General features: G+C 38.1%; 1 protein-coding gene across 1 annotated transcript in view; it reads left to right on the top strand.

Moving 5' to 3' along the window:
• Nucleotides 1-17800, top strand: part of plcxd3 (phosphatidylinositol-specific phospholipase C, X domain containing 3) — a 65686-nt gene extending 47886 nt beyond the window's left edge. The window contains exons 5-6 of the mRNA XM_057832578.1: nucleotides 579-680; nucleotides 13426-17800. Of these exons, the coding sequence (XP_057688561.1) occupies nucleotides 579-680; nucleotides 13426-13585 (262 nt within the window). The 3' untranslated portion in view covers nucleotides 13586-17800. The remainder of the gene's footprint in view (nucleotides 1-578; nucleotides 681-13425) is intronic.
• Nucleotides 17801-22377: the final 4577 nt, after the last annotated feature.

Genomic DNA, 22377 nt, shown 5'->3' with positions numbered 1-22377 from the left:
TTCGCTTCATTAAATGTAATATTAATAACTTAATTTTGGTGGCAACATGTTCTAGGTAGTGATGTGGGTAGCGGTGCCAGCGGCATTAGCTTTAAAATAAAAAATCTCTAAATATATCCTCGCAAATTTACATGAAATATCGTTATATAATACAAGTATTACTTAAAAATAGGGAGTTAAGATTTCAATCAACATGTATGTTTATTGTACTACCACCCTTTCTTCCTGCATTCATATTTTCATAACTTGTACTATAGACAGTGAGGAGAACAAGTATTTGATACACTGCCAATGGGTCCCATTGGCAGTGTATCAAATACTTGTTCTCCCCACTGTATTCATGCAGTTTGCCACTATCACCCAGATGTGTTGGTATCATTTTTAGTGGACAGTTGCTACAATCAGTGCTACTCATCTGCACATTGCTCTATGCTGTAAATATGTGCTGTACATCAAGTTTCCGCATATCTTTTTGTGTGTGCCACTGCTGCTGGCCACTTTTGTGAGGCAGTAATGAAGGCTTACTTGTTTCTCTTTGTATTGGTAAAAACTAAATATGGACTGCTTGTTTCCTCCAGGAGAAAGGGGACCTTCTTTGTTTCACAGGTGGTCCTCACACCAAAGGCCAGCACGGTGATGAAGGGAGTGGCCAGTGGGCTCCGAGAGACGATCACAGAAAGGTGAGAATTAGTTGACACTGTGATCGGGGAAATGGTAGAAATGTAGCTGAAAAGTAATTTAATACTAGCACTACCAAGGATGGATCAGTTGGTATATATACCTATTGAATCCAGAGAAGGATCATCTGACTTTAACCCTAACCCTAATCAGATAAAATCTAGTTTGAGGGTTGATGTCTTCGCATTAGTCATTCGCATTTATAAGTGCACCTTAGTTGATACCCCAGTTGAAACATTACTTTTTGTAAATTTCTATTTTAATTCCCATTCAGTTGTAGCTATCCAGAGCTGTCAGGGTCATCTGACTCCATTCTGATCACTTCTGTAGGACAAAAACATGTTGGGTTTTGCTGTGTTAAAGCAAGTGTTTAGGGATGGGAATCAAAATCCGATTCCAATTCGGAACCGGTTCTGAGTGTTTCGAGGCCTCGACATCACCATGAAAAAGCCTTAACGATTACTTTAAAGATTCCTAAAGACGCGTATTGCGTCGCGACGTGTGTTGTTGTCCAGACGCATCAAACTAGCATGGCGCCAAGAACCACTCGCTCAAAAGTTTGACTACACTTCACCAGGAAAGAGTGTGAAAATGAAAGGTTACGACAGGTAAGCACGAGCATTGCAGCCATTAACATAACAATGACAGCACGTAGGTTCAAACGCTCGAAAGTGTGTCTTCACTTCACGAGGAAAAATTACAACAAAGCGACTTGCAGTCATTGCAAGGTGGAGATAACTGCATCGGGAGTGAATACGACTGCGCTGTCCTCACAGAGAGGCTAAGGCTCAGTCCTGGCTATACAGCTAGCTAAACTCCCAAATGACGATGCAGAAGACGTTAGTATAACTTGCTGACTTTATTCAACCATTACTTGAAGAGTAAGCCTGTCGCAATATGCAATAATTCCATTTATCGCGCGATATATAAAAATGAAGGCGGTAACTTTTCCGCTGCGATTTATCGCCTCGCGTGCACGTGTGTGTGCTCGTGCGGCAGACGTGCTGTTAAAAGTTCGTTACCAACTGCGCAAAATGCATCTTCGTTCCAGGTCCGCCAAAATCTAGCGCCGGAGCCAATTGTTCCCATTATATCCTATTGTTCAACGTATACCGGCCGTGTCAGTGCTCCGGAGTGACTGTGGACCATCTATGGCGCGCCGGTGTTGTTGACGTGTGGGCGCTCCCGTCAGGAGTGACATTTCACGCGGGGCGGCTATTTTTCGGCACAACGCTGGATATTTACAATTAAGTCCGCCAAAACATTGTTACCGACTTGGCTGGTAGGAATAACCTCACTTTGACAACGAACAGCTGAATGAAATTACCGGTAAGAGCGCTGTGCTTCAAACTCGTCCTGTATATGAAAGCCCTCATATGCTGGTGTTGTGTAGTAATGAGCAGACGTGACTTCAGCGGCGCTTGCTAACTGTTTTAATGCGCGGTTGCGCGCACACACTAGATATCATGAAATGGCAAACTAGATGTGCTCTTCCCATGCCATTGGCTACGTGAGCCCAGAGTGATTATGGGACATGTAGTCCATATACTACATCGATGAATTCCAAACTGTCGTGACTGAATGGAAGTTAAGAAGGCCAAATCAATCCATACCAGTGACTTTCGATAATGTTGCAAATATTGTTAATTCAGTACGTGACACAAATGGATTTGGACCATAAATAGGATGTCTTGCTCATGTAGTAAACCTAGCTACTAAGAGAGCTGTAGCAATCAACGGTGTGCCCTGCCTCACTTTACAAACAGTAAAGATTGTTCTCAGCACTTTTATACAATTTTTTTTTCATATCAGTAAGAAGTAAGCACATAAATATTATGCACTAAAATGCATGTTTATATGATGGCAATTTAATTTTTGCTCGTTAGCAAAAAAATAAAAAAATAAATAAATAAAATACAATTGTTATATATATTTTTTTACAGAGCATTAAATGTATTGAATCGGATCGAAAATCGTGTCTCTCGTATCAAAATTCGTACCGAACCATGACTTAACTGTATCATTGCATCCCTATGGAACACCATTGCAGAAGCTATGACGGGAAAAGTTTTCATTTTTCTAAATGCTGAAGTAGTTAAGTGCAATTTTTTTTTTTTTTTTTTAACACATTTTATTTATTCTGTGTTTCTGTGCGGTATCAATATTGTTGTTTTTTACTTAAGAGGTATGGTCTATTGTTTTTAGTTGTGATTTCTTAAAAAGTATATTTGAATTTAAGAGTAAATATCGCGTTTAAATGGGTGTACTTCATCTATTAATATATACTGTATTCGCACTGTGTTACTGTAAATTGGTTTAAAAAATTGGGGGGGGCGCAATAATATCGCATATCGCAATAATTTATGAGAATAATTATCGCACACTAAAATTTGTTATCGCGACAGGCCTATTGAAGAGTGAAACTAAGAATAGAAATGAAACAAATCAATTTCGTCCCCAATAACAAACAGGTTTGCATCAACGTAAATCAGCGATGATTAGCTGCTAATAACAGTAATAACAAATGGTTAGCATTCGTTCGCTAGCATTAGCACATCGTTCAAACCACTACACAACTGGATTTAAGTGTCCGATCGCGAGTGGAAACACAACAAGAACAACACAAAAGATGATACATACAGGCGTTGCCTAGATATTAACATTAACAAAGAACTTAGGCTCGTAGAAGTGTTTCCCTCTCTCACTAACTCGCTCACTCACTTGGATGCGGCATTTCTTCTTTGGGTGTAAGCGCGCTCTTCTTCACGTGAGCGCGTTCTTCTTCGCGTGAGGAAGCGCAAGGGCGCCCCCACTTGAGCGTGTAAGCGCCACAAAAACTAAAAGGCATGCAATTCAATGTAATGGTAAAATAATACACGTTAACCCAGAAGTCCCCAAATTGCGGCCCGCGGCCCAAATACGGCCCGCCTCCACATTTGGTCCGGCCATTTTGAATTTTTTTTTTTCTCAATCGTGTTATTTATTTCCTGGCCTTTTCCTTGAAGAATTCAGAGAGGGTTATTTGGTTATTATCCATTTAATTAATAGTGTTTTTATTATTAATTATTATTATTATTATTATAAAGAATCCAGAAAGGGTTATTTGATTGTGGCTTTCTGAAAAACAATAATTTTTTACATACAGGTATATGCACTTCTGCAATCGTCACACTTTTTCTGTTACAAACTGACCCCGGCCCCTCATCAGAGAAGGGAAAAGTTATGTGGCCCTCACAGGAAAAAGTTTGGGGACCCCTGCTTTAACACATATTGCCAAAGGCAGAAAAACAACCCATCTGCCAATATATACCAATATTTTTTATTTCTATTAGATAAATGTTTCAGTAAAATGTTACACATTCTTGTGTATTTGCCACTTATTGCCACAGTTAACATTGAGGCTTTGGGCCTCTTTTGATCTCGTTGTGAGTATGTAAGGTTGTGACTTCTGATTAAACAAACTCGATGCCAATCAAAATGTTTTTTTCTTCTTTTTCCCCAAATTAGAATCGATAAGAGAATTGATAAAGAATCGAATCGTTAAGCAATATCGATAATGGAATCGGAATCGTAAAAATCCTATCAATTCCCATCCCTACAAGTGTTGTGTACTGACTTAAGTTAAATGATTGTTGATGACATATAAATTAGACAATACATGCTTACACAGATGTACCAGCTTTTATTTTACCTTATTTATTTATTTATTATTTATTATTTGTAAATAGAATTTTATTAAAACCGAACAAAATATGTAAAATATGGAAATCGAATCTCGGATTCAGGAGGTTTTCGTCAAGGCGGCTGAACAGTGGATCGGCTCCATACCCTTAACGGGGTTCTCGGGGGGTCATGGGTGTTTGCCCAACAAGTCAAACATGTGTTTTGTGGACATAGAGGAGGCGTTCAACCATACCCCCGAGGAAGTCCTGTGGGCGGTGCTCCGGTAGTATGGGGTATGGGATACCCTGATACGGGGCGTCCGGTCCCTGTATGACCGGTGTCAGAGTTTGGTCCGCATAGCCGATAGTAAGTCAGATTTGTTTCCAGTGAAGGTTGAACTCCTCCAAGGCTGCCCTATGTCACCGGTTCTGTTCATAACTTTTTATGAACAGAATATCTGGGCGCAGCCGAGGCGTTGAGGGGGCCTGGTTTGGGGGCCTCAGTATTTCATCTCTGTTTTTTGCAGATGATGTAGTTCTGTTGGGTTCATCAAGCCGGAATCTTTAGCTCTCACTGGAACGGTTCGCAGCCGACTGTGAAGTGGTTGGAATGAGAATCAGCACCTCTAAATGTGAGACAATGGTCCTCACTCGAGAAAAGGTTGAATTGCCCTCTCCGGGTTAGGGATGAGATCATTCCCCAAGTGGAGGAGTTTAAGTATCTCGGGGTTATGTTCACGAGAGAGGCGATCGGTGCAGCATCAGCAGTGATGCGGACTCTTTAATCATGGTGAAGAAGGAGCTGAGTCGTAAGGCGACTATTTACCGGTCGATCTACTGTCCTACCCTCACCTATGGTCACGAGCTGTGGGTCATTACCGAAAGAATAGGATCCCAGATACAAGCGGCCGAAACTATTTTCCTCTGTAGGGTGTCCGATCTCTCATTTAGAGATAAGATGAGAAGCACGATCATCCGGGAGGAGCTCGGAGTAGAGCCGTTGCTCCTCCTCATTGAGAGAAGTCAGATGAGGTAGCTCGGGCATCAAATTAGGATGCCTCCTGGACGCCTTTCTGCTGAGATGTTCAGGGCAAGTTCCACTGGGAGGAGGCCGCAGGGCTGACCCAGTACACACGGGGAAGACTATCTCTCCCGGCTGGCCTGGGAACACCTAGGGATCTTCCAAGAAGAGCTGGATGAAGTGGCTGGAGGAAGGGAAGTTTGGGCTTCTCTGCTGAAGCTGCTGCCCCGGCGACCCGACCTCGGATAAACGGGAGAAATAGGATGGATGGATGGATGGATGGATGGATGGATGGATGGATGGATGGATGGACAACGAAAATCTATAATTATATCAACAGCGCCCTTGGGGAAGACACATCCAATGTTTGTGGATTTTTTTTCTTCTTTAATTCTTATTAGTGACTACACCGTTTGTGTGCATCGTTGGAGAACTAAAAGTATAAATTATAAAAAAGAAAAGGCAATTTTACTTGACTTTCCAAGCACTCCTTTTTCCGAGCCGTCCTCCTCATTACAAGTGACTCTCATGCCAAGCCATCACGTATTGTTGCAAAGTCAGTTAATGCAACAGCATGCCAAAAGTAGTACAACTGCTAGTTTAATATACTAAAAAACAACCCCAACATTCTTCATCACAAGCTTCTCTCACTCCATCCCTGCATATGCCTGTGTTACATGGCCTTCCCATAGTCTTTTTCAAAGCCATATATCATGTAGATAGAAGGAAATAAATCTTCATGCAGTGATTCATCTTCCTTGTGAAACTTGCAGGGATCGTGATGCACACATAATAAAGAACATTTCCCCACATTTCAGACATTGTGAATGTTCAAGAGTTTCAATAGATTAGTTTCCAGCTATTTTCAACTCTTTAGAACAGGCGTTCTTCTTCTTTAGCACCCAAAGAGCCATTTTGACCCGGTTTCCATGGAAAAGACAACAGTGGTTGTTGCACACACTTTTTGGCATCTGAAATGAAGGTGTTGGCGCCTATATCAGGGGTCGGAAGCTTTTTTGACCAACTGAAAAAGAAGAATCCACATGGTTTTAAACATTATTCCACAAACATAGAGTGACGCTTTTAATATATATTAATAGAATTTTATATTCCATTTAGTAAGTCACAATAACTTGTTATAGACCGTTATAAACAGAACACTTAAATACGTCATGAATTCTCCAGTGATGTACAGTGAGTACAAGTCTTTGCGCCATTCATACTAATTGTATGAATGGTGTATTTTTTTTTTCTACAATGATTTGCAAAATAACAGTTAAAAAAAGAACCATACAGTAACCCCAGCCTCTATCTCCTAATTTTTATTTTCCCCAATGTCCTTACATCTAATTGCAAAACCTCAATTTTAACTACTTAAGAATGTAGGAAGTACAGTACATTAAAATTTAAGATAATGTAAATCATGACGTACTGTATATACAGTATGTATTGTTAAAAAAATGTAACATTAACAAAAATACGTACAAATGACTTACATTATACATAATGAAATGAAATATATTTTGAAGATAACACAAACATTGACCTTTCTATACTATAAAGAAATAAATAAGTAGCCTAACACAGGTAAATGAACAAAAATAAGTCAAAAGTGCCCATTAACTATATTGCCAAATGTATCACATTTGAGGCTAGCATTTCTGGACCTCGATACAGAAAAAAAAAATGCTGAAAACCTTAATGTGTTCAATCTCACTTTAGTTATATTGGTTTTACCATGAGAGCAGCATGTAATGCTTAATGTATCATTCATGAGATAAGTTACAGAAAATCTATCTAAATTAAATGTTTAAATTGTTTAAAAAATATATCATGTTTAGGGACCACATAAAGCTTTCAAATTTAAGATTTTCTGTTCATTATTTCTGGGGTCAGGCATTATAACATGGAAGATGTTCTGAAACCCCCGTCAGACCCCCATCAATAAAATAAGCCTCTTTAACTCTTTCCTTTCTCTAAAATATCTGATCAATTTCCCATAGCATTGCCTTTTTTATAGCATTAATTCAACAAGCTAGTTCTTTTTTTTTTTCTTTTTTTTTTGTCCAAGAAACATATGCATTTGAACCAATCAGAGCTAACTATCCATACTGACCACATGTCAGTATGTCAGCCAATAGCGTACCGCATGCAACACGTCACTTTTGCTCATTAATATTCATGCTGTTAGCAACTGTTGCTTTTCGGGTCAAGCTCGCATTTGTCCCTCATGCTAAATGCTTGTAAATAGTATACGAAACGAGATGTTAACTGAGCTAAACCTACCAATTCTGTCCGAAAATGATGTCCCCGGTGCCAAATTCACTGGTAAAGATGTGGACGAACATATAAATGTTCGGTTAAAGAGATGGCCTCTTCAGGGCAACCTGTGGATCAGTACTGTCATCTGTAGGACCATGGCCCCCCAAAAAATGTTTACTGCATATGAAGGTGAATTACTTCACCTTGCTGGTGTTAAACTGATGTTTTGGACGTCCACATAATTGATCTATTGTTCACATTTTTTCCTCTGGGTTTTGGCTTCGGGAAATGTATGAAGAAAACATCCTTCATATGTGAATGTTAGTAATGTCTAGAGTCATTTATACAAGTTCCATAGCAGCAGTGTATACTTGGCGTGTTCTTTTTGTTTTTGTTTTTTTAAAATTACTGACAGAAAACAAGCAGTGCTTGCATGGGTTGCGAGCATGCTTCTATGTTGACCCTCTTCCGGTTTACGTCATGGTCTAAAAATAGCATTCGTGCGGTACGCTATTGAACGGGCAACTGGAGTCCAGGTTGGGTGGTTTGCTACTAAATGGAAGATGAATCATATACTCACTTTTGTATTCACAAAAATAGAGCTATAGGTTCCGACCGAAGCTTTGTAGTGATTAATATTGTTTAGAGCTGTCAAACTATTAACATTTTTAATCGAGTTAATCACAGCTTAAAAATGTATTAATCGTAATTAATTGCAATTCAAACCATCTCTAAAATATGCCGTATTTTTCTGTAAATTATTGTTGGACTTGGAGTTACTGTTGGACTGAAAGATAAAACACAAGACGGATATACTGTATACATTCAACATACTGTACATAAGTACTGTATTTGTTTATTATAACAATAAATCCACAAGATGGCAATAACATTATTAACATTCTTTCTGTTAAAGGGATCCACAGATAGAAAGACTTGTAGTTCTTAAAAGATAAATGTTAGAACAAGTTATAGAAATTTTATATTAAAACCCCTCTTAATGTTTTCGTTTGAATAAAATTTGTAAAATTTTCAATCAAAAAATAAACTAGTAGCTCGCCATTGTTGACGTCACAGAGCAGTGATGTCACATGGGCTCCCTGCCGTTCTTCCACAGTGTCTTTAACTACGTAAGTGATTGAAATACACCACAAGGTGTCAATGGCGAGTTTTAAATTACTTAGAAATCAGGCCAATGAGTGTGTTTTGTCCCTCGACTGACGTTGCAGTTCCCTGTTTACTTGTCCATCCATTTTACTTCATTGTGCGGTCATTTGAGTGCTGGCTTCACAACTTACGAGACCTCTGATTGTTTGTACTGTATATTGTGACTAAATATTGCCATCCAGTGTATTTGTCGAGCTAAACGAAATGTTTGAATAGTTTGTCCAAAGTCTGAGCCTCATTAATACAGATTGAATCGCTTTCTTTTTGTGAAGATTATTTTTTTTGAGAGAAAGGAATATTATTTTTGCTATGCTTTCGCTAAGTGATATTTAAGTTTGTTGTGAAGGAGTTGCCAAAGCTTATGCCAATAATCGGCGCAGTCCAATGAACGCCTGTGTCAACTCGCCTTTCTCTGCCTCTTAGCACTAAATGTGCAAAAAACTGCATCATTGTAATCTGTTTGAGGCAATGCTGAGCGTGCGTTAAATGCGTCAAATATTTTAACGTGATTAATTTAAAAAATAATTACCGCCCGTTAACGTGATAAATTTGACAGCACTAATATTGTTTAAAAATAAAAAGAACGATGAGTACTCATGTGGAGAGAGAGGCTTGTCTTCTAAAGTACTGTTGAATTCATGAGGCTCATGCAGTTTCTGACCAAAAAGTGAATGACCAAAATTCAGCTGAAAACAAGTGTAAACAGTATTATTGATTCCGTTTGGTGTTTTTTTTTTAAAATACAAACATCATTTTAATTCCAGAACAATAAAATATTGTAAGTGCCAGTGTTCGGCCCATTAGAGAGGCCCTTTAAGACCTTTTCATACTGCAGTTAGCACAGCCCAGTCTTCAAAGAACTGATTCATATCGTATGTGTTTTGAGGACACGACAAGGTGTTTGCTGTCATGGCACTGCACCACAAGTTGATAATAATTGACTTGGCGTCTTTGCTGTGACATCAGATATTATGCTAATATGCATTAAAAAGAGGGGCTGCCTGTTGTAATTTATGAGAGCTAAAAGCAATAGACTATCTATTGGTAAAAGAATCTATACTTCTTCCAGGTAGGCTAAAGAAACCACTTCCGAATATAGGCTAGAACTTGAACTAGAAAGTTGAAAGGTGTATTTTTGGATTGGGCTTATGGCAGCAATTTTGAGAGGTATTGGGACAGTTTCCATGGCTAGGGTTGTGTAAGTGAAGGCATAAATGAGGGAGAAAAGGGAAGGGAGGCAGGCTAGGAAAAATTGTGTGGGGAGACGATCCAGTTGACAGGGTGATGGCTTGGATTGCTGGATGAGTTCTGTAACTACAGAGAAAGTGTGGAGATTGGAGTTCTCCAATATTATCGGGTAGGCCGATAAATGCATTTTAAAATGATATCAGATAATATCGACATCGGTTTTTCATCATCGGTTTTGGGCCAATATGCATATGGCTGAAAACACAGACAAGGCTGAAAAAGCAGTTTCTGCTCTAGCACCCCTCTTTAAAATAAACTGCTGTATTTTAAGCCAAAAGAATGGTTGCGTTTGATAGAACAATTTGTCTATATGCTGCCATAGCAGATTCATGGCGCATTAAGCCCCCAAACTATTCTTAATTAGTCCGTTTTACCCTGGAAACCCCCGTTTACAGACGTCATGCAACCGCTTTTGTTTCAACTTAACCAAAAAAAGAAGGTAAGTAATTGTATTTATTATTTGAAATGTCTGTCATTTTTAGCTTAGAATAATTAATCAATGTCTAATATTTAGTTTGAAAAAAAAAAAGACTTTAAAAAATTATTCACTCGCATATTTTAAACTTTTAAACAAATTACGTCACAATGAAAAAAATGTAAAAAAGTCACGGATATTCACGTCATAACTATCGCTTAATTGTTTTTTTTTTTCCGTTACTGTCGCATTTTCCCCAATATTTTAGATGATAAATAATCAATCATAAAAAAAAAAAAAAAAAACATTTAAAAGGGTAAATATATGAAAAATGAAAAAGAGCATCTCGACCACTCCTTGATGTCTGCTTTTTCTGCATCGTGACCCTTGTTATTTTACCATGTTTCACCCATTAAATCCCCAAAAAATCCAGCTGTGGCCATTCACAGCTGTGTCTTGACACTCAGTGATTCATGCTACATGGAGTTTTTTATCGAGACGAGGTAAATCCACGGTAATCTCTCGTTAAAGTCATGGCGTCTGTAATTCTGCTCTCGCGTGCTCTCACCTCCAGATAGGGTTTTGCGGTTTAAAAATGTTTTTTTTTTTCTAAATGCCCTCCTGTTCAAAAATTTTCTTCCCCCAGAAAATTGAGATTTTAAGCTTTCTAAATATGTATCACACGTGCATATCGGACAATTTTGAAAGATGGCTACATCGGGGGTCTCAGAGCGGAACTTCAAGTCACCTGAGTGTTTTCCGCCATATACATTTTTTATAATTAAATTATCAATTAATATTATTATTACAAAGAACACGCAGGAACTCGATAGCTTTTGTGGAGGTTAGTAGCTGTTCCCCCAACTGCTGTGATGTCAACCTTCTTTATTTAGGGGCAAACGGTGGGATGGGAGGGGTCAGGAAAGCAACATAGAACATAAAATAGAATACATAGACTACATGGGGCCACATGGCCCAGGACAAAGGAAAGGCTGACTAGACAGAAGTTATCCTATCAGGTGACTAACTATAATAAGGAAAGTATAAATGTTAGCCGTATGCACAACAATTCCAAAAGTTTCAGTTCCAGCACTTTCTGCTGACGTCATCATATTTTGACTCGATCTCATTGCGACTAGAGAGGGTTAAATGGACGAGCTAACGGCTGCAGCAAGTGTACCATAGCAGTTCTTGCCATCTAAACATGTTGTGTGTGCCTAAAGCAAGCAGACTGAATACTCAAATACTAAAGCAAACTGATAAAAAGAAAAGTCAAAATGAATATGTGTAATAAGTGCTCTAATATCTATAGCCCTTGCTAAATCCTGTTTTTTTTTTCTCATGGAACAGATGCATGTGTTGACTTGCATTCATTTTTTTTTCAAAATGAAATGTCAAAATTCTGAATTAGTCTGAAAATCATGAAATTTTAGGTGTATCAAATGTACATTTGGCAATAAAGGGTTAAAGCCTCTTTTGTAACGAATTCTCCCAGTTAAATAACACTGAAAGATGGATATTCAATAAACATTTATATCTTTGCGTGTCTGTTCTAACAGGCGGATAGTGGATTTGACATTTATTTCAATCTCCTCGAGTTGGCAGAAAAAAAACGAAAATATTCTCAATGTTTAAATAGTCTTCATATTTTATGATCATTATAAATGCATTTACACAGCGAAATAACGCTGGAAAAGTTTGTTAAATATATTTCTCCTCTGAGACCAAAGCGCCACATTCGTTTACATTTAGCGAAGCCGATACAGGATTACGTATAGCACCTTCAACAATCAATTTGAACCCTTTCCATATCCCACTCCTACCATTGTTGTTTGCTTTTCAATTCCCCTGTCTTTAGTTTGTTTTTCACTTCTATAGCTACTCCATATCGAAAAGGAAATACGAGGAGGCTCGCGGAGGGCCCCGCAGGGCGCTGGGAGGGGACGATTGAAAAGAGCCACTGCGTTCACATGCGCAGGCATACACAGCGCCTTCTCTGTTTTGTCCAAATTATTTTTTTTATTTAACATCCACACATCGTTTTAGTATCAATATATGAATATATAAAAAAAGTTAGCGAGAGAGAATTTGGCCCGACCGTAAATAATCACACATAAGTCGCTCCAGAGTATAAGACACACCCTCTGCCAAACTATGAAAAAAAACTGCGACTTACAGTCCAAAAAATACGGTAGTCATAATATGTTAAGTCCAAGACCATGTATCTCCGTATCAATTTGACATCGGTATCGGATTTTTTGGAGTTTGACAATTTCGGGATATTGCTTATCGGTTAAAAAGTAATTATCGCGCAACTCTAGTAGAGATGGAAAGAGGTGGATGAGTGAAAGTCAACCGAGGGGTTTAGTTTAACTGCTCTAAGTTTCTGGTGAGTTTTCTTTTGAACTGAAAAATTATATAATGGAATTTCAGAGAGAGTGTGTGTATATGTGACTTGTGATTTCTATTATTGGAATTGATAATCCTGGAATAATAGTGTTTTTTTGTACCGTCAATGGAGTCCTTATAATGCAAGGTTTGGAAAGTGTACACTTCTTTGTGTCTACTGTATTGAGACCAGTTTTTGCTGTAGACGTTGAATTTGTTGAATTTTAGGTTTCATGAGACGAAGGGTGTGAACCAAGTGGCAGTTAGGGAGAAAGTCACCGATCTGTTTTTCGGGGCGAGGGATGTGACAGTGCTTTGGCGTAATGTGTTGTAATATAATACCAATTTATTAGCAGTGAATATATGTGTATGTTGGGGAGGCAAGATATTTTTCATTCCTAATGAGAGTAGAGCGGGTAATTTTCTTCATATTTTGGAATGAAACTGTGTGGTATTTTGCTGACAGAGAGAATCGAATCACTCTATTCCTGTAGCTGTCCGACATCTCTTGGATGTCTATTTGTCCACTTGGATTAATTTACTCTCCTTAAAATCAATAATTCTCCTTTGGATGTATCACGTAGGGCTTTGCCGGGAATGATGCAGTGGATTCGGTCGCAGAGACCTGGCGAAAGCGGCATCAACATCATCACCGCCGACTTCGTGGAGCTGGGCGAATTTATCAGCGCTGTCATCACCCTCAACTACCACATGGATGACGAAGACGACGACGATGCCACCTGAGAGCTGTTGGAGGGCTCGCCAAGGGAGCATGGTTACCCCACCTGCTACCGGGGATTTTTGGTCTGTGCTTCACTTTTCCTCCTTGACGTTTGTTTCAGTGGAGAAGTGCTGCTCCTTTCGCTTTATTTAGGGCTATAGTGAAGTGGTGAATGACACAGTGATGAGGTTGAGAGAAGAAACGTTACGATGGGTGAGTTAGGTACTGCATAATGACAGTCTCAGCCTACTAATTTGGGGAGGATTACGTCCCCTCTTTTAAGTGAGATGTACCAACTGAGCTGTAAAAAACATTGCTTACATCATACAAATTTAAGGCTTTTTATATATATGTTCACCATCATCTTACATGATTCTGGATTGTGATAACAAATTTGTCTGTTAAATTGTTGAATTGTAGGCTGGTGTTGGAAGGCAACTAATCCAAAAACATAGCAGTTGATGTATACATAGCCAAACTAGACAATTTAAAAAGTGATTTTTAATGTCTTTATTTTGAAAGGATTTTCCACCACATTTTTTTTTTTTTTTTTTTTAATTGATTAATTTGGTATTACTTTAGGATATTTCGCATTTACATTTTTGATGTTTTTATTTGATGAAATTATGTTGTGAAATCGCTCAAATTTTCTATGAAACAACAAAAATGTACATTTTCAAAATGTTTCTTCCCCAAACCAACAGGATAGTGTTTTTAATGTAGTTTTTATTCATAACCCACTTCATACCATACAGAAAGTGGTTGGTGAGGCTTGCGAGGAGCAATGAAACAATAAAATAACTCTTAAGCTTAAGCTGTTATTTAACATTATAATATGTTTAAAGTTATTTTTTTTTATAAAATATACAGTACAATGTGGGGAAATCACCAAATAGAAAAAAAACAAGATTTAACTTTTTGAGGGCTTATATAGGAAAGGAAATAAGACTGTACTGTTTTTAAGATAAATAAGGTTTTGCTTTGATAGTCTGTGAAGATATCACAAGCTCCGAATGAATTTGTGGTGGGTGCTGAGTCGTGATGTATAAAAATATTGCTCACCAGAGTCTATACAGTGTCTGTTTAAGCTTTCAATCCACCCCTTGTGCGTCTGTATTGACTACTGTGGTGCAGCGTCCATGAGTCACCATCATTGTTTTGTAGTCTTTCTGTTGACACACAACTTTAGAGGTGAATTTTATATCTAGTCAACTTTTTTTTTTTTTTGTAGGACTGCTTCAGTACTTTTAGATCGCAGTAGCACATTGATGTCTTTACTGGTGTCTCTGAATGTTGAATGATAGATGCATTGACAGAGGTGTGAGGTACAGTATAGGTAACAAAATAACATTTACCGTATTTTCCGGACTATAAGGTGCACCTAAAAGTCTTCAATTTTCTCAAAAGCCAACAGTGCACTTTTTAAACTAATGCGCTTAGGTATGGCTCAATATTGGTTAATCATGGCTTGACATTCCCTTTAGCGTAGCTCCATCTAATAGTGGATGCATAACTCAACCACTACTACTGCAACGACTAATACTACTACTGCGCCTTATAATGCAGTGTGCCCTATATATGAAAACAGTTACAAAATAGGCAATTCATTGAAGGTGGACTTTATGCTCCAATGCTCCTTATAGTGCGAAAAATACAGTACCTTTCATATACATTGTTTTTGTCCTGAGTGAGTTTTTTTTTTTTTTTTTTTTTTTAATTTAAGTGCACGCGTATTTGATTGATCAAGAGGTTTTCAGATGCAGATTATATGAGTGCTTTTGGTTATAGAAAAATACTGTAGATTTTTGTTGTATGTTAGATGCAGTGTGTGCAACTCTCTGGTAAGTCTTAAGTCATCACCTTTAAGTTCCAAGCGAGTTCTAAAAAAAAAAAAAAAAAAAAAAATGTTAACTTGATTCGCTGCCAAATTTAAAGCAACTTAAGTCATTACTTCATTAAAAGGGACTCATGAAAATGCCATGATAGTCCACTTTTACTATGGGTGTAACGGTTCAAGTGGATGTATTGAACAGTTTCCGTTTTGCATGTACGGCACTTGCGTATCGTTCCCGTTTTGTTTTATGCATTTTTTTCCTCATAAAAATGTATTTCTCACGCAAAACTGAAGTCCTGTGGGAGTTTCCGCACACAAGCTTTAAATGTCGGACACTCACGGCTAGTAGTTTAGACTTTACAACCTGTAAAGTCCTGTAAAACAAACACATGAAAAATGGCAACATGACAAAATGCAAGCGAGAAGATTGAGCTAAAAGACCGTCTTACTTCACTACTGTTGGGCCAGCCTGCTTCGAGGGGCTGGCGGCACGGAGACGGGTGCCCAGACCGCGGCTGGCTAGAGATGCTATTGTAGATGCCGACCCTGTTGAACACTTTTTAGCTTCCTTGTTAAACTAAGAATCCGTTATTAATTACTCGTCCCTGAAACACCAACTTTTAGGCATTCAAAATTGACACGCCCCTTCCCATTTGTCTTGTGAGCCACAATTTTTACATGTAAAAGGCTTACTTTGCCTCGCTTGTCAGAAAACTAAGATTGTTATTCCTTGATTGAATAGGTCTGGAACTTTTTTTTTTTTTTTTTATGTGATAAGCTGGAATTGGTTCATTTATTAATTTCACAAAGAGTCAAGTAAATTTTAATAATACACTTTGAAAACATACATTTTGTGATGTGGGTTGCAGTATCTTTGTCTGAAATTTAACTTTCGAGAGGGTCAAATTATGCAGAAAAAAGAAAAAAAAAATTGAGATGAGGGCATGCATTTTTTCACAGCGCTAATTATTTTGTCAGAGTTTTACGTGTGTATGTGAGAGAGAAAGAGTTAGAGAAGGATTTTTCTTCGTTTGCGTGTTGGTCATGAGTGAGAGCTGTTTTTATAGGTGTTTGAGTTTTTTTTTTCTGCGACTAATGTTTTTAGATGAGTGAAATTTTCTGTAATGTTTTTTTTTATATTCAGTGTGTGATATGCAAAATATATGTGTGGATTTTTAATGATGTGTTTTACCATTTTTGTGAGCGTCACCCTTTTTATGTGCGTAAAAAATTAAGCAAAAAACATTTCCTTCTACAGGTAAATGTTATTTCTGGCCTATATTGCAACTGACGGGGGTGTATTGAAAGTTTTAAGTGTCAGAAAAACTAAAACAGATAAGTGATTTTTGATCATTTTTTTAACATAGTCCCTCTGAAGGGCTGAACACTTTCCCCAACGGTGCTGAAACGCTTATATTCCGGTGTAGAAGAACTCTGGTTTGGGACTCAAGGTCAGGGTTATCCTTGGTTGTTGCTCTCAGGGGTCGTCCTGACCTTGGGTCATCTTCAACACTGTCTCTGACATGCTTGAATTATCAAATCAAATGTGTGATTGTTGCATATGAAGGGGCACTCTCTGCTAATATTCTCAAGCATGTCATCATAAATTTCTGAGGCAGTGATGTCTTTCAAATGCAGGTAGCTTATGACTACAATTTTCTCTTTCATCCATTTTTCATTGGCTCCTTGACCCTTGCTTATTCAAAAATCTGCAAAAAATATAAGAATCTTCATATACCCCTCATATACTGAAAAGAGGAAGTATATTCTAGACAAAATAAAATGCAGCACTTTTTGCAGAGAATGTATCCTTTGAGGATTGGTGTATCATTCCCTTATGTCCAGCCATTATGCTAACTATTTGGGACTGTTGAATGTGTTTTAAAAGTCAGGTGTGTCATGTAGTTGCTATGAAAAGTCCTGTTTGTATGCTTTCATGTCTTTGATTCAGCGTGCTTTTTTGTTTTATATTGTGTTTGTACATACTGTAACTGCAAAACACTATATTGCCAAGAAATTTACCTCTTTACTATGATTATTCTTCTTTGAAATACAAATTTGGTAGCGGTGTGCAGACAAACTATTGAAGAACCACTTTGATGCACAAGCTCTGTGCATCCATTTTATCTCGATTCCGAAACTTGCATGACTTTCAGACATTTTTTTCTCCCAGTTGCAGTCAAAAAGACTGACACTGCACAAATGACTTGAGACTTGAAAAGGACGTACAAATTGTGATGTGAGGTCATTATCGTCTTCCCTGGTCAAAGCTGTTGTCATTGCTTTTATGTCATGTTGTATGAAAAATAATACAATGATACAATAAAGGAGTCCTTTGCTGTTGTAAAACTGAAACCTTTGTTCCAAGAGTGGCAACTAAATAAAAGTCAAATATACAAAACTGTCTCTGCTTGACCTTCGTCTGTCTTTGGAAATTAATTACCAGATGTAGCTCATGCAGGCTACCTGATGCCTGTGGCACCAAGTTGGTGATCACCGCTCAAAAACATCAACGAAACAAAACTGTCACAGACAAAAACATAAGTGGACCCTCATGAAACGAAAAAAAATCCAAATCCATTCCAAGACCAAACTCGTAACGTGAATGTGCTTGTATCGTGAATGGATTTTATCCATAAGAATGAATTAAATTCCAGTTAATGCATGTGACACTTTCCATGACCCCCTCCATGTTACTCTTATATAATAACTTAAAGCATCGTTTCTAAGGCTAAATAATCTGAAAAAGAAAATAAGATATAAAAATTATGTTATTTATATCCATCTTCCATGAGGGCTGGGGTTTTTTAGCGGCGTAACAAAAATGCAAGCCAGCCGAACTTGTACTCTTTACAAATATTGCTATCATGCACACTCTTTTCATGTTTTTTTATTATTTCTTGCTTTGTATGAATTCTGAGCACTCTTTGTTTTTCCTCACCACTGTCTTTGGTTGCCATTTTCCTGGTGGACATGGTTAATGTTTACTTGTAAGCACAAATGATTCAGATGCACTTTGATATAGCATTACACGACGAGGATGAGGCAAGTGGTGGGCAGATGGATGGATTCTGTTGATGGGATATGCTCGTATGCTGAGACACTTGGGGAGACGAAGCGAAGAAGGGAGCTTGCATGCCACCTGGCAGGATGCCGAGGCACTCGGACATGCCAAGCAATAGAGAGGCTTTTCTGAGTCTCGTACAGGGAATTTTTTTCTTGCATAATTAGACTAATTAGACTGGGCAGGCGGTTGTGTGGACCCAAGTGCAGAGAAAGGGAAGCGAGGCAGATAGACAGTGCAAAAAGTATTTAATTAAAACCAACATAAAACAAAGTACAAACACAACGACCGGGGAATCCAGCAACTCTTAAGGCAAACAAAAGTCAGGGTACCAACAAAAGACTGTTATCAATAACTTACTTAGGCTGAGTAACACGAGGGCTGCAACGTAGGAACGAGCAAGAATAGACACTGACGTGAACATGCACATTGACAATTTTGCGACAAGACAACAAAAACGGGGAGCTTATATAGACACAGACACGGGGTAACGAGTCAACAAGGAACAGGTGGGTGGCGCTGGAGGATGCAGATTGGAGGATACACTAGGAGCAAGCAAGCAGAACAGGTGAAATCAATGGGTAATCACAGGGACAAGTCACACTAGGAGGAAAAAAAACCCACAAAACCTATCACATTTTCTCTTGTGATGATGCTCGTATCATGAAAAAATTCTTGAGGCGTGGTGCTTGTATGAAGAGGCTTTTCAGGCGTCTGCATTGTGACAATCTGCTTGCAAAATGAGACTTTTCTTCTCTTGTGATGATGCTCGTATCTTGAGGGTTCATTGTATTTACAATTAAACTGTTTTATTCCCTTTCAGTGAGTGAACAAGCTTATTAAGTCCAGTTTGCAAGGAGCCAATCATATTACAGGCAGCAGATTCCCCAAAATCTAATTTCTGGTAATGCCAGTTTAAATAGCAGCCAGTACCTTGACTTTTTAAAACCTCAGTGTACCATCAAACCAGCAATCGGCACATGCCTAGTTATAGCGCCTCACTGAATTTGTGTATGGGTGTATAATTGGAGTGAATTCGGGTAAAGTAGGTGGTTTTGTTTACATTCAACTTCCATTACTGACCCATCTGTAATTTATTGCACCTGTTTTGTACATTTCATTTAGTTTAAGGTCGGTTGTTGGTAAATTTTTCTTGCTTGGCACGACCAGACTGTTCTCCCTGTATTTTTCAAACACTGTGAGAGTCTGGGACCCAGCCCATTAATGGCCTCTCGAGCAAGCACAAAATCAACCGTCCAATCAGATTCGTTTATTTGCGTGACGTGTTTTTAACGAGTAACGTCACTCTTCCGTGCCGGAAGTTGTCTCCACAACAACACAGATGGCGAACAGGAGAGCCGAGAATATGTTCCAATCCACGGTAAAATCAGTTTTAAATGACCAAAAACACATCGAAACAAGTCACTTGACAACAGTCCGTCTCGCGCTAGCCATGCTGAATAAACTCCACTCTCATCGTATGTTCATCTCCGCTCGCAAGTCCCTCGTCACTTTACTAATGTCACGTCCGCCCGTTGCTGATTGGTCCACTTCTCTGTCTGTTTGCTGTGGCTTGCTCCGCCCTAGAAATTTTATCCGCCGAATGGTGGCCAGACTCAATAGTTGGAACAGCGGTGAGTCTGGTGTACCAGGCTAGAATTTTTCTGTTCTAACTTGGTATTCAAAATAACCAGTTTGATTAGAAATTTAGCCTTTCAGTGACCTGTTTAAAAAGTAGTTGTAGGGTAAACTGTAAGTGCTCCAGAAACACCAGCTTTTATTATACATTTTTTATATTATTATTATTATTATTATTATTTAACCTTTTACAAATGGGAGACAAGGGGTCGTGGAAGGTAAAATGTGTTGTTCCCGCTGCTGTCATTTTTGTAGCATCCCGACATATGAAAGATGAAACTGCAAAAAAAAAAAAAAATAATAATAATAATAATAATAATACAGCAAGTGTTATCTCATATATTGTAGTAGTGGCATGAGTGATCATGACATTTCAACAAATATTACATGCTTCAGCTTCACCAATTAGTGCAAAGTAGTAGATGAACTTTTTAGCTGGATATGAAGTGTATCGATAACATTATCAAACAGCTTTCCACACGGTACCTGTCTGCCTTCCTTACCGCATCACAACAGACATACCCTATCCAGCTTCTCCACAGTGTGACCGTGGAACAAGCAGCACTTGGATTTTAGGCTTTTTGGCTGCCTACGTGCTCAGGAGCATCCTAAAAAATATATATAAATATGATTTTAAAAAATCATCCTAGTTACCACGGTGATGAGAATAGAAGTGGGCGAGCGGTGGCACACGGGGTGACCTTGCACAGACTGTGTTGTATAATTCATGTAATTTTCTGTCATTCACTTTGTAATTCACCGTGTAAACTGAGAATACGCCTGGCATGAAACTGGAATGCTTGGTTGTTTTCTCATGTGTTCTGAGTACATGTTGGCTAAAATTATCGACAAAAAAACCCATTATTTTCTGAGAGTATTTAGAGTATCAGATATCACCCCTTCCCTGCCCAAAAGCATAGTATTGTATAACATGACAGAAATAAGTACTTTTTTTTTTTTTTTTTTAAGCTCGAGTAGTAGAATCACATTACATAAAAAAGTTTACTTTCACAAAATTGTAAAACAACAGTAGTTATGATAGTGCAGCTAATTTGTACTATACTGCTACAAATGTACCATAGCCAAAATTATTTTTTCTGAGCCAAAGTCACAATACAGAAAAAAAAAATCAATTCAATTTCAATTTTTGTGAAAATGTAATTACAATATTATGAAATGTTCTATCATCTACGGCAGTCGCAATTTTATTAATATGAGCAATATATGTATAACGGGTGTCGTCATGGTTCAGCTTTTGTCATATTGAGATAATTTAATTATAAAAAATGTATATGGCGAAAAACACTCAGGTGACTTGAAGTTCCGCTCTGAGACCCCCGATTTAGCCAACTTTCAAAATTGTCCGATATGCACGGGTGATACATCTTTGGAAAGCTTAAAATCTCAATTTTTGGGGGGAAGAAACAATTTGAACAGGAGGGCATTTAGAAAAAAAAAAAACATTTTTAAACCGCAAAACCCTATCTGGAGGTGAGAGCAAGCGAGAGCAGAATTACAGACGCCATGACTTTAACGAGAGATTACCGCGGACTTACCTCGTCTCGATAAAAAACTCCATGTAGCATGAATCACTGAGTGTCAAGACACAGCTGTGAATTGCCACAGCTGGATTTTGGGGGGATTTTATGGGTGAAACATGGTAATATAACAATGGTCACGATGCAGAAATCGCAGACATCAAGGAGTGGTCGAGATCATATATTTACCTTTTTAAACATTTTTTTCCAATTTTTCTTTGTTTGGATCGATTATTTATCATCTAACATATCGGAAAAAATGTGACAGAAACAAAAAAAATGCAATAATAATAATAATAATAATAATAATGAATTTATTGTCATTGTCATCATCATCATAATCATTGACAGTTTCAGAGTGTGGAATTTGCCCGAAAGAAAGACGATGATAGACAAAGGAAAGATGGGAAAAAGCAAATGCTTTTCGATACCCGTCCCCTAACAGCCCGGGACGCACAGTCAAGCATGTTTGTGTTACAGTCCAGTTATTATCAGTTTTTTTTTTTTTTGTTTTGTTTTTTCACATATCATTCAAAAGTCATTGATTGCCATGGAATTTCACATATTGTCAATTTGAGTGGGTTCATTGTATCAGTTGATGTCCAAGTTGGTGTAGGGAGTTTAGCTTATTTCTATATTTCTTAAACTTCTCCTCGCAGGCCCTGTCCTTGGGAGATAAAATACTCATACAGCGCTGTTTTCTTTTTGCAAGCGTTGATAAGCGTCTTGGTCATCCAAGGT

Source organism: Corythoichthys intestinalis, chromosome 3 (genome assembly GCF_030265065.1).
Source record: "Corythoichthys intestinalis isolate RoL2023-P3 chromosome 3, ASM3026506v1, whole genome shotgun sequence".
Taxonomy (NCBI): domain Eukaryota; kingdom Metazoa; phylum Chordata; class Actinopteri; order Syngnathiformes; family Syngnathidae; genus Corythoichthys; species Corythoichthys intestinalis.
Note: the sequence above shows the minus strand (reverse complement) of the source record. Positions and strands in the feature narration are given on the sequence as shown.